The 13,720-nt window shown below is 39.0% G+C and overlaps 1 protein-coding gene across 1 annotated transcript; it reads left to right on the top strand.

Annotated features, from left to right (window-relative positions):
* The first annotated feature begins 212 nt into the window (after positions 1 to 212).
* Positions 213 to 13,431, top strand: OTOP1 (otopetrin 1). Its single transcript, XM_059845646.1, has 6 exons — positions 213 to 498; positions 5,538 to 5,674; positions 8,537 to 8,595; positions 10,501 to 10,631; positions 11,598 to 12,544; positions 12,920 to 13,431. Exons 1-6 carry the CDS (start codon positions 213 to 215, stop codon positions 13,088 to 13,090), a joined length of 1,731 nt encoding a protein of 576 aa, XP_059701629.1. The 3' UTR covers positions 13,091 to 13,431.
* Positions 13,432 to 13,720: the final 289 nt, after the last annotated feature.

Raw genomic sequence — 13,720 nt, 5'->3', positions numbered from 1 at the left:
AATGTCCCACAAAAACCTCAGCCGTCATTCCCGCAGCGGGGAGCGCGGGGCTGCCCCGGCAGCCGGGGACCACCGCCCGCGGGCAGGGCACGGCCAGGGCCGGCGGTCCCGCTCCGCCCCCGCCGCGATGGGGGACGGGCCAGCAGCGGCCTCGGGGCTCCCCGGGGACAGCGGGGCCGCCTGCTTGGAGCACCTGGCCGCCGGCGTGGGAGATGGAGCAAGCCGCCGGGTGCCCCGCGGTGGGCGGCAGCTACCCGCAGAAAAACGCCGAGATCCTCAGCAGTCAGTACGGCATCAACCTCTTCCTGGCCGGGCTGCTGCTCACGTTCGCCTGGGCTGTGCATGCTGTGGGCATCAGCAAGAGCCACCTGCTCTCCTACCTCATCACGCTGATGCTCATCCAGCTGCTGTGGATGCTGTGGTACCTCTGCAGGAGCTGCACGCAGAGGAGGCTGATCCGGGACAAGGACACACACGCTGGAGCCCGCTGGCTGAAGTGTAAGTACGGGTGGATGGCACAGAGTGGTGCCTACCGCACAAGGGACATCTGTGCCATCACCTGTGTCTGCTGCCTCTTTGTTACCTCTTCATCCCTACCGGGAGGCATCCTGGTATTTGCAAACTGAATGAACATGCAGTGCACTCTTAAGTAAATATATGCATAAGCTGATAAATATAAAACATACTAGAAGATTGGATTGGGAAGCTGTTTGTTAAACATCCTCGCTTTCCAACCTACCATTTATAGTGCTGAAAGCTCCGGCGCCTTTCTTCCTTACCAGTCTTGTTTGGTGAAACTTGAAAAATGAATTATAGCTAGTGGAATAGGCAGTTTTGTTGGTGTCTTGCAGCCGTTTTGGAGGAATTATCACCTTTTCCAGATGATATAATGCAATTTACTTTATGGTAGTACCAGTCAGAAAGTTCCTGAAGTTCTGTCTATAGCAGCATATATCAGAGATTCCTGTTTATATGTGTACAGTGATGCTTTCAAAACATCTCAAATTAGACAGAAGAGGAAAAAAATCCCTGACCAGATCAGTCTGTAATCAGTACATAAAGCAGTTAAACAAGGAATCTAAACTGAGTATTTGCTTGCAGAAGAAGTACACAAGTTTCTGAAGGTAGTGGTGGGGTGTGCTGGCCCTTATCTGCAGTCAGCTGTGTACCAGAGTGAGGATACAAAGGTATATTGAGAGAAGGTGTTTGGGCAACACATCACAGAGTTGTAGTGACAGGAATCTGTGTTTTCAGGTACCAAGGAAAAACCTACATCAGTGCTTGTGGAATAATAGACAATCCCAGTTTTACCAGCCTCTTCCAGTTTCAGCACTGTGAATGATAGATCAGAAAGCATTTAAGTGGAGTGTTATGACAGCTTTCCTCTAAAATGTTTTCTACCTACTAACAATGAGACAACAGCTAATTTTCACAGCAGCTAATTAAACATCTCAATGAAAATTCCAAGAACACCTGTCACCTGATTGTTTTGAAAAGTAAGGTTGTGCTGTGGAAATGCAGTTCTCAATCTCAGTGCTTGTGTATCATTTACTTTCTTAGCAACTGTTAACATTTGTGTTTGAATTGCTGACAGAAAACCTATTTTTTTTTCAATGTCTTATGTACAGCCACGGTCTCTGAAATGTATGGAGTTCACATACCAACTGTTGAATTGTTCCTCTTGATTATTTACTATTTTTCAAGGCAATGTTAATCTCTCAAGCATTTTTCATTTATTAGCTCATGTGGCTTACAACCTTCTGAAATTCATGCAAGGCTTAATATGATCCTACCCTGGGCCAAGCTAAGCTTTTGTTACTCAGAGGGTAGCTTTCCCCTCCTAAATATGGAATAAATACTGCCTAGCATGGGTAAGTACAGCAGGGTCCCCCACCCTCTTTTTTTTGGCGCCGCATTCACAGCTTTTCATTTGTCCTACAGAATATAAGGAGTCACAGAAACTAAGAAATAAGATCCTAAATTGAACTACTAGGTTACCTTATCCATTTGTTTTACCAGCACAGGATGGCTCTTTGTACTGGCTTCTCAAGGGCTGAGGGTTCCATGGCTTCTCTTAGGCTGCAATTCAACAAATTTGCCCTTAGGGAATGACCTACACTTTCCTGTTCTTGGTCTTGTAGTTACAACAAGTCTGTATAACTCCTTTATCCTCTATTGATAAAAGAAAACTTATTTGAGCTAAGGAAAAACTCAGGTGGCAATTCCTCTGCCAAGATCCCCCTTGTCCTCCTCTTTATCAGTGCTTTTGTCATAGAAATCTTTTACCTGAAGGATCCAAAGTCCAAAAAGGAAAAGGGAGGATGGAGTGGGACAGACATATTTTGTTTGGGTTTTTCCACTGAAAGCTTTCTACAATTTTTATTAGCTCTATCAGCTACTTTTGAAAAACATCTCTTTGCTGCAATTGTGAGAGCAAATGTCCTTGTATTAAACAGTATTAGATGAGTGTATTTTCTTGAATCCTTTCAATCTCTGAATATCATTTTAGTAAAAGTGGTGGCAGTTGCCTCCTTAGACCATTTTGCTCTGACAAATGTTGAAATTGAATGATTTAGCAAAAACCTCCTATAACTGACTCCTTGTACAAGTTTATCAACACTAGAAGGACAGATGATCGGTTTGCAAGGACGGCTCACAGGAAGGTTTCCTTGAGCCTTTCTGCACCAAGGTGTCAATTGTGTGAACCCTTGAGCTTGGTTCTCTTCCACCTGCGTGTTGACCAGGAACCACTCCTGGAGTTTGAATGTGGGAAAAGTTTGTGGCAGAGCTGTGTCTTTAATACAACACAGTTATCCTGATCCAAATAACCACAGGGAACCTTAGGAAGTCTTTCCTTGTCTTATTCCAAATGATATTCCCCTAAGTAAGCTCTCCTGCTAGGAAAAGCTCTCTGAGCATTTTCTGGGAAAGTTCAGTGAAGTGAGCCAGAGAACTCAAAATGAAAATCAGTTGGCTTCACAAACAGCTTTATTTTATCACATTCTTTAACAGCACAGTTTCTGCTTAGAGCATTGACAAATAGTCAAATTAAAAGCTCTTGACAGACTTCAGCTTGTTTCTTTTTACTGCCTGCATTGAATTGCCAATTATTTGAACAATAATTTAAAATAAGACTGGCATTTTTGCAACTGTATCATTATGTTTTTCTGATCTTCTTGATGGTAACTAGCAAGAAATGAGCCAGCACTTATCAATATTGAAAATCCTATTATTGATCCCATAAGACACAGAGGTTTCAATGAATGTTTGAAAGGGTAAAATAATGAAACAGCACTCAATAGCAATAATTTCACATTTCTTACAATTTTAAATGAAAATAACTAAGTGGTGGCATTATCTTCCTTGAAATTACTGGTGTCCATTTAGTATTAGCACATACTACTGAAGTTTCTATCACAAAAAGTTGTCAGAAACATACTATATGCATGGTCATTAAGGTTGTGCTTTGTTTTTTGACTAAGAAAATTAGTACAATCATTCTCTTTTGAAGCCCATAAATAAGCATGTTGGATACTTTGTATACACTTGTAGTGTGGCCACCTGGGTGATTGCAGAAATATCTAAATACCATTTGAATAAATGAAACAATCTAAAATTAAGAGTCATATAAATTCTTCTAATCCTTGCAGGTCAGTAGTCTATAACCTTGTTGCTTCAGAAGATAGCTTTTGCCTTCTTATTATAACACATGTGAAATGGACTCATTTCAGACAAATAGGCTGTTTCCTGCCTACTTTGTAAATAAACCATAAATCACAAAATCAGTCTTAGAATAATTCAGGTAGGAAGGGACTTCTGGAGTCCATCTAGTCTAACACCTTGCTCAGAGCATGTCTAGTTACCTCAAGCAGAGTGATTTATAATCAGTTATATTTATAATTTTATAATCAGAACTAGGAATTCTAATTTATATCATAATTATTAACATTCTTTAGATAAGGAAAGAAACATACCATTTGATCTCAAGAGCAGCCTATAATTTTGTATTTTATGATACCATTTAGTTTCATACCCAATAAAAATGGCACCTCTATTTAAAAATGTGGGCTCCAGTCCTGTTATGTGTGTTAGAATACAAATTAGCTGACCTAAGAAGCCTAAATTTAAAAAAAATATATGGGATTATACACATGCGTGAAGTGCAGAGCTGAGGTTTTAGATTTTGCAATATAAAAGCAAAAGTGTTTGGCTCCTGGTAGAAATTACACTCAATCAGTAATTTTACAGTGTTTTTATTATAGAGGGATTGTAAAGCAGAAGCATAAAATCCTACTGGAATTCATACCCTTGTGATAGAAAAGGTTTCTGAAGTCTATTTTTGTTTAATTTTAAAGACTGAATGAAATAATAAACTAAATTACAGTGTGTTTATATAATTTCTACTTAATTTTTATCAATGAAACTTTAGCAATAAGGGTATTAATTAAATAAATTCTTAATTTTGTGTTACTTTTTTACTACCACATGTCAAGTGGAACACATAGTACTTATATGGAAGTTAGGTTGTGGCTCCATATAAAAGATATTCATCCAAGTCAACACTAATGAGGTTATTTACTCTGTAAGGAATTGTAAAGAAAGATTAAATTCTGATGCTGGTTTATATAATGAGATCTGGTTAAGGTCTGTGGATAAATTTTTATCTAGTCTTCATTCAAATAAATCCAAATTAAATCCAGTGAAAACTTGCTTGAAAAAAAGCTTTTAAAAAGGAGAAAAAAACCTCCCACCCAAGCAGGAAAAAAAACAAAAAAAAAAAGCCTCAAACCACACCCAAGGTTTGGTTCAGTAATCTTGTAGCCAGTTATACTTTGTCATACAGGTACAAACCCAATAATAACAGCAACAAAAAAATGAACAAAGGGAAATGTATTTCAAAGTTCTTTAGGGTATAGAGTAATATGTTAGGATATTTTTGCATGTGTGTGAAATATAGATACTGAAATTAAATCTGTGGTTCCTTTCTAGGAGAATAAACCATACAGCTCATTGTGGTTGTGGTCTCTGAGTTACAGTGTGAACCCCCCAGCCATGGGGAGGGCACCCAAGTGATTGTGTGACTTCCCACTGTGGAGGTGCTGGGCTGGGGGATGTGAGGTGATTGTTCAGCCCCCCAGGAGTGCCAATTTTGCTGTGGGGCTGCTGAGGACAGTAATTCCTGCCCTCTATGGCTGCTTCAGTGTCACTGTCACCTGGGAGCCTGTCCTGCCCAGAGCAGGGCGCTCTGCCAGGGGCTGAATGTCCTGGGCAGTGCTGGGCTGGCAACCCCTCCCTGACCATGCAGGGGCTGTCCAGTGGTGACCTTGCTTCATGTACTGGGCAGAGGCTGTTACAAATTAGAGGCACTTATTTCATAGAATCCATTATCTTCTTGAGCATTTCCCTTATTTCCCTAAACAAGAACACAGGTATTGATCAACTTTCATTCCCGTAAAGAGGTTTTTGTATATTTTACAAATAGTCTTTAGACACTACAACTATAAATTTAAATTTTCTAATTTCTTTTTCATTTGTAGGTGGGATTACATTATTTGCAGTGATTACTTTAATTCTGGACTCCTTTAAAATTGGATATTATATTGATTTTTCAAACTGCTTATCACCAACTGAAGGCATTTTTCCTGTTACACATGCTGTCCACACCATCTTACAGGTAAAAGTCATTGGTTGCACTTTTATATTAATCTTTTTTTCTTTTCAAAAATATATTTTATCTTGTCATCAGTGGACTTAACACTAATTTGATTTCTAATCATGTCACAGAATACTTTTGAGGATTAAATGCTTTTGCATGTATAGTAAATTCAAGCTTTGCAACCTGAAATGCACAGGTTTCAAACGTGGTTTTGAAAAAAAGGATAATAAAAAAATGTTCTCCTGTAGTTGAAGGTACATGGCCTTTTTGTTTAGTTGAAGTTACATAGAGAATTTTCAGAATTTTCAGGCTGAAAAGAGTATTTTGGCTAAAGACAATTCCCTTATTTATGTATGTAGGACTTGTCACACAAGTTCAATTCAATCTGTCTAACCTGATGTTCCTGTGTGATTAGGGGTGTAGGCCTGGTAAGTTAAAGGGGACAAAACCCTTCCTAGCTGGTTCTAAAACACTTGCACAACTTTCCTGTAACAAATGAACATGGAAGTTCCTTCTAGAAGCATTTGCTTGTTCTTATCTGTGGCTGCACAGTAGCAAACATAGTCAGTGACTCCTGTGAAATATTCCAGCTGCCTGTTTGGTACAAGGCTTTGGGTCTAGAGTGTGTGGTGACACTCCATAGCTGATTGTTTCTCACATTAACTCCTCTAAACCCCTGTCAGCAAGTTTGTAGGGAAGAAGAAAAGAAAAAGTCACTCAGCTGAGATAATCATAGCCAGGCACTTTTATGAATTTTCCAAGGGGTTTATGTCATTCAGAAAGAAATGTTTTCCTAGCAGTTGTGGTTGCATGTAAATGAGCTTTGGAACAGCCTACATTTTTCTGCTTTCTTCAACAGTAAAAAAAAAAAAAGTGCACTGAAATTTAAACAGTAACTCTCACCCCATCTATGTTTTTCTCTGAAATTCTGAGTTGGTTGAAGTAATCTAAGTTTTACATTCTTATAATATCCACTCTCCATGTCTTGCAACTTCATTCCTTCATCTCTGAAAAAGAAACCAATGAAATTAAGCTCTTCTGTATGCTGATCTGAACACAGCATTCTTCATTACAGCCAGTGACCCAGAGCTGACAAGGTTTCCAGCCACCATGAACTGGAGTGTGGAAGAATGGTGAATAAAAATGCTGAACAAAGGCAACAAGAATTCTAATTTAAATTTTACATCACTCAGTGTCACTGAATTTATCATTACGGAGCTTAAAATAATGAGCGCTTGAATGTTAGCCTGAGAAATCAAAGAAAAAGTTAAATTTAAAAAGTAATTAACCACATGCCTCTTACCTAAGACTAATCGTCTTGTGTCTTTGAAACAGTGAATGAAATCACAGCAGAGAACACCCCTAATATGTGTCATCTAAACACAAAAGAATTTGTTTTCTACCAGACATGTATCTGATTCTGTTGTCATTTACTCTAAGTGAGGCATCCTGATACATGCCATGAAATGAATATGTACATTCTGCACTCATGTATGAGCTAACATGTACCTGCCCTCCCAGGGTAGGCTGTGCATTATGTTCTTCTGCAGGCAGAAGTCCCCTTGAGGCAATGACTATTCTGTGAGCCAAAACTGGATTTTATGCTATTTCTGTACTAAATTTTCCTATTTCTTCCCATTATCTTGTGTCTGAACAGATCTTCAAAACTTATGTTTTTATAAGTTTTAAAGAGTGGTTTCAGATCTACTGTCAGATTTTACTGTTTTTATCCCAGGATGGGAAATTGAATATGGCATTAGAGACTAAGGTAATTTCAATTTGATTTCAGCTGAAACCTACATGAAATATTTTAGTCTTTACATCTAGGATTTTACAGTAGCCACTCCTCTCATTGATAAATGCTTCATTAGAGGAATTGTTACTGCTGGGTAGCATTGTTGAGCCATAAAGGACTGCATTTGCCTAGCATTGATTGCTTCAGAAACAGTGGCTGTGAAGGCATCCTACAGTAATGGATGCTGTGGAAAAATGGGCTTCCAGTTATACTGGTTGCTGAAGAAGAACCCAAAGTTTTTATCACTTTTCAGACCATTTCTGGAATACCAAACCAGGCAGGTTTCTAAGAGAAATTTTAGGACTCTTTCTCTCCAGATAGTTCACCTACTGATGAGTTCAGTATCCTAGGAACTATTGGGAGTTAACAGACTGTTAGTGTCACCCTAACATCCCTAAGGAATATTGGTATAGCTCAACCTATCCACACTTGGTTTTGTTTCAGTGGCAATCTCTTTCTGAGGTCTCCATTATACTGTCACAAACAGAGAATTCTAATTTTATTCCTCTTTGCCTTCACTTGCTAACTCGTTATCTCTCTCTTTTGTTCCTTGTTTGAGTTTTCTGGACTATCTTTGAGTGCAGCTGCTGTGTTGTTAATGGGGTTGTCTCTCATGCAGGTAGTACAAACTTTTCTTTTGCTTCCTGGGAATTTGTTGCTTTATTAGTCAAGTCTAGCATCCTTTCATCAATCTCTTTCCCTCCGTAGAATTTAATATATTTCATAAATTATTCAATCTTAGCATCACCATGCCCTGCAGCAATCATACCTCTAGTCACAGCCAGTGACTTTATTTTGTCATTGAAATAAAATCTCTTCAGATACAGAAGGAAAATATGTTTTGGTGAGTGATACTTAGACTTTCTACTGTTAAGCCACTGATTTTTCATGTAAGAAATCTCAGGTTCTGTGTAAATATCACATGAAATCATGAGCTCGTTTGCATGTGTGGAGATGGAGCTGCCTCAGTTTAAATCATCAGAAGTTTTAACCATTTGAATGTCTGTCTACAGATGCACTTTCCTTTCTGAGTGTTACACATGTGCATCAGTGTAATGATATTTCTCTGTATTTCTTCCATTTAGGTGTATTTTCTGTGGTGTCATGCAAAGGATGTTATCCAGTCTTTCAAAACACTTGAAAGGTAAAGTGGATCTGATCCTCATCTGGCATGTAGGTCTGCTTTAACACCAAAAATTTATTGTATGAGAGACAGTGAAAATATACAGAGATTGATTCTCCTCTTGATTGCATTAAGTAGAAAGAAATAGAACAGTTAAAGTAACTCCATTTAGCCTAGCTTAATCTGCACTGATATTTTGTAATACAAAATAGTGACAGAATACATATATTTTTCTCATGAGAGAGGAAACTGGCAATATATGATACCACAGAGTCACTTAAGAAGGAAGCATCATATATGTGTTTTAAGACTATGCACTATATTTTTTTTTTTTTATTTACTGAAAGGGAACCTGAATCACCAACCTTCAGTCAATGCAATGTAACTGAGGTATTTTATATTGATTTTATAGAAAGCACCTTTTTAAAACTAGGTTTTAAATGCATAGAATAGTTTGGGTTGGAAGAAACCTTTAAAAGCCATTTAGTCCAACCCTTCTGCAATAAGCAGGGACACCTTAAACTAGATCAGGTTGCTCAGAGGCCCATCCAACCTGGTCTTGAATGTTTCCAGCCCATGTTGATGCTGGGGCTTGCCCTGACCCAGCTGCAGGACCTTGCACTTGGCCTTTTTGAGCCTCATAAGGTTCCCATAGGGCACCTCTTGAGCTCATCCGGGTCCTTCTGGCATCCCATCCCTCAGGCACGTCAACCACACCTCACAGCTGGGCTAGATGCAGCTGTGCACATGCACTTGGAAACACAACCTCCCTGGTGGTATCCTGTGTACCAAATCAGATCCAATGTGTTTTCTACTTTTGTGAGAAGGTGAATTAATGTATATTAATCTGTCTGTACATAAGACATAAGTAAGCAAACATGGTAATTTTCAAAGTACTTTAAATTTAAAGTTATCAATGATCTGACCAGTTTCTATAGGAGGTAAAATAAATTTGCTCAGAAACATCATCTGTGGTGAAGGTTCTCCATTTGTTCTACTCTCTTGGGTAAGTGTTGGAACCCCATGCTCAGGAAGAGAGTGATTACAAAAGGCTGTGCAATGTCAGCTATCAGCTCTGTTTTGTAAGAAGATTTTAAAAATTTCTAACTGCAAGTTTATCACTGAGAACAGTGTTGTAATAAAGAACTGTTTCTTGGTGAAGAAACATGAACAGCCTCAGGTGCAGGAAATCACTTGGCATTGGTAGGTGAAAGGATTGTGCCTAGGAAAGAGATAGATACATGACCTCCTACAGAAAAGGGACTGCTTGGCAACAGAGGACAATTTTTTTCTGGATTTTATTAGGAAGTTCAGAACCATTAATACACTTCTTTCTCCAATGCCATTCTATTTTGCCAAGCTGAAATGGCTTGCCAGAGCCCAGGGACCTCAAAAATGCATGGAGACCTACCCTCATTTGTACTTTGAATGGAATAAAGCCCTCTGTTAGCTTCAGCTCTCTCCAGGAGACAAAAATGCTTGGGCTAGAAGTTGGAGAAGGTGGTGGTATCTGTGAAGAAAGATCAGACAGAGAATATGAAGAAGCACTGCAGAAGGCTGTGAAATGTGGTTTGCAAACAAATAATCCTGTTCAGATTGTTCAGTCACTAACATGAAGCTTATCCAGCCCAAAGAATAAAACCCATCACATAAGAGAGCATGAGAAACAATAAAAGCATTCTATTAATAGTTTAATGCATTAGGCCATTTAATATATTGAATTTCTGTAAGGTTTTGGAAGACTGATTTCAGTGACTGCAGAACATCTTTAGAGATTGGTGAAGATTTTTCAACCCTCCCCCTGCACTGACAAATAAATAGTGCCATTTAGCTTGTACACAGAAAGTTAATCCATTTAATGTCATTTCACATATATCATGAGATACAGTCTGTGAGGATTCCTGCAATAATTACTTTGTTTTGTAGGTTTGGTGTTATCCATTCTGTTTTCACAAATTTGCTCCTGTGGACAAATGGCGTGTTAACAGAGTCAAAGCATCAATTGAATGAACATAAGGAAAGACTAATCACACTTGGTTTTGGGAACATAACTATAGGTAAGCAAAAGTCTTGGTGTGTTGTGAAATTCCTGCTCTAGCACACTCATACAAAACACAGTCACTGTAGGATTTAGCTGAGTCATTCATGATTATGTCAGCACAGTCATTCCGGGGCACATGGCAATTAGCTGATACTGAAATGTTGTATGATCGTTATCATGTATGTGAACAAGGCTTAATTTTCTTCTAAGTTCCAAACAAATAAATTTTTGGAGAACGTTTATTTTCAGGAATAACATCACTGAGGAACATCATTAAGAAACCAATTTATTACTAAATCACAGTAATAAATTAACCTAGCAGTGTTAAAAAGAGAGTTTACTCCTTACTAAGTTATTTGTAAAAAAACAAGTATGGATAATCTCGCTAGTCTTTCCCAGGAGAGTGATTGCATGTAGCCTGTGGTCCTACAGGATTCAGTGGGATGGCTCAAAGGAATAGAAGTTGTCTATTAGTGCTGTTTTACAAGACAAGGACTTTGCTCTGGGTGTTTTTTTTACTAATGAATCATTTTCTCCATTGGCGAGATGGTGCAAGCTGTAGTCAACAAACTTTTAGAGTAAGGAGGAAATAAAGAAAAAAGTTCTTCACTGTGAAGGTGGCAAGTCACTGGAACAGGTTGCTCAGAGAAGCTGTGGATGCTCCGTCCCTGGAAATGTTCAAGGTCAGGTTAGATGGGGCTTTGACAACCTAGTCCAGTGGAGTGTTCCTTGTCCACAGCAGGGGGGTTTTGAAATAGATGATCGTTAAGGTCCCTTCCAACCCAGGCCATTCTATGACAACTGCTGGGGATGCCTTCTGCTTTCAAACCCCAGTGTAGCATGGGGAAGCCTATTCTTAGGTGGGTACCTGGGTGGTGTTTGACTGAAATCTTACGTTTTGTGTTTCATTATTTTATTTATGTTTTATTTATTCACTTTAAAAAAGGAACATTGACAATGCTGATCTCTCCTTCTCCTTTAGTTCTAGATGATCATGCACCTCAATGCAATTGCACAACAACAACCCTCTGCTCGATATTTTCTCAGGGAATATATTACCTATATCCCTTTAATATAGAGTACCACATCCTAGCATCCACGATGCTCTATGTCCTGTGGAAGAACATTGGTCGTAAAGTTGAGCACCACCAGCAAAACAAAACTCCATTCAAATTCCACGGCATAACTGTTGGAATGATTTTTGGACTAATCGTGTTAACTAGCACAATAGCCATAGTTGTTGTGTATTTAATTCAGATTGGAGGCTCAAAAATCAAAAGTGAGTTAGCACTCACTATGTTTTACTTGCACGCTATCTTTGTGTTGGCTCTCATGTGCACAGCTGGAATCGTCGCCCTTCTCATCTACAGACTGGAGGATAGATCGCTGGATAACTCCAAGAACCCTGCTCGAAAACTGGATGCAGAACTGCTGGTGGGCACAGCTGCAGGGTCCTGGCTGCTCTCCTGGGGCTCAATCCTTGCCATTATCTGTGCCCAAGGTCATCCCAAATACACATGGTATAACCTGCCCTACTCTGTTCTGGTTATTATTGAGAAATATATTCAGAACCTCTTTATCATTGAATCCATCCACCGTGAGCAGGAGAAGGTGAATGAGGACATTAAAACTCTTCGAATAGTGACCATATCTCGGGGGAGCACTTTGTCCCTCACCCCCTTGTACAAAGAGATTTACAACGGCAGAGCTGCTCGTGACAGCGGCGACGTACCCTGTCTGTTTAAAGGCAGCATCTGTGGGACAGAAAACGATGGTGCTGGTGTTGCCAGAGAAGAAATGAGTCAGGACAATAGTTTGGTCATGCACTCAGCCTCAGATTTCTCATTTTACAGCAGAAACTCAGTTACTAACAACAAGAGGAGAATTTTGAAGAACATCGCTGCATTTTTATTCCTCTGCAACCTTTCGGTAAGACATTTTGAATATAGTTCACAAGGTAAAACCCAAAAGCTTACCATCCTTTCAAATCTGATAAGTGTATTAAAATTGCCTGGTTCTATAGTTTGTAGGCAGTAAATTTTACTTCTAGAAGAGGTGAATATACTTTTGGGGAACAAAGTTTATTCAAATGAGGACTATGGGAGGCTCCTTTCAGTAACGGTCCAAAAACTGTAGCAACAGCAGAAGCTGAAACCCTCTTCTCCCGGTGTGCCCCCGTAGCAACAGGAAGGGATTTCTTAGGGACTCCTGAAGCCAGTTTGCAGCACGGTGAGTCACAGTCATTAAGGGCTATTGACTTGTACGGCTGGTGATTAATACTGGCCTCACGTTCTTTCCCTGCAGCTGTGGATACCACCGGCGTTCGGGTGCCGCCCGGAGTATGACAATGGACTGGAAGAAATAGTTTTTGGCTTTGAACCCTGGATAATTGTTGTGAACCTTGCGATGCCTTTTTCTATTTTCTATCGGATGCATTCAGCTGCCTCTCTCTTTGAGGTCAATTGTAAAACATAGATCATATACGGTCCCTCAGTGAACAATTGATTGAATAATTAATTACATAAATAACAGTTGAGGGAGTGGATGAATGGATGAGTGAATGCAGCAGCTGCTCAATAAATAGAAGATTCAATAATTTTTTTTAAAGAAGGGACAATCGCTAATAGCATGTAATTTTTTTTCTTTCCACATGTTTTGTGATATATGTGGTGTTGTTGTATAAATACTCTTTTCAGAATCATATTAGTGTTAATATGATTAACACTACATAGTAAAGTTAATTCACAGAATCATATTAGTGTTAATATGATTAACACTACATAGTAAAGTTAATTCAATCTCATTAATCTTTGTTTTAGTCAACTGGGATTTGTTCTCTATACAATTTGAATGGCTTTGTTTTCATTCATTGTGACTTGTGAAAGGGGTTTACAAAAAATTCTGTATGGCTTAGAACAGAAAATCCCAGGAAGAGCTTCTCCTGAATCACAGACATATTTGGAAAACTCCAAGTCTTAATTCTTAGCTTTGGGGTTGTTTGGGGGTTTTTTTTGGTAGTAAAATTAAAATAGTTTTAAAACATTAATAATTAATATTAATAGTAATATTAATATACTAAAATATTTGCTAGAAAATAGGGGCATG

Source organism: Haemorhous mexicanus, chromosome 4 (genome assembly GCF_027477595.1).
Source record: "Haemorhous mexicanus isolate bHaeMex1 chromosome 4, bHaeMex1.pri, whole genome shotgun sequence".
NCBI lineage: Eukaryota > Metazoa > Chordata > Aves > Passeriformes > Fringillidae > Haemorhous > Haemorhous mexicanus.
This window is presented reverse-complemented; position numbering and strand designations above follow the sequence as displayed.

Coding starts and splice junctions, on each gene's coding strand:
- OTOP1 (XM_059845646.1), top strand. CDS start 213: ATGGAGCAAGCCGCCGGGTGCCCCGCGGTGGGCGGCAGCTACCCGCAG. Junction 5,675..8,536: donor CTGTCCACACCATCTTACAG/GTAAAAGTCATT, acceptor TCTTCCATTTAG/GTGTATTTTCTGTGGTGTCA. Junction 12,545..12,919: donor TATTCCTCTGCAACCTTTCG/GTAAGACATTTT, acceptor CTTTCCCTGCAG/CTGTGGATACCACCGGCGTT.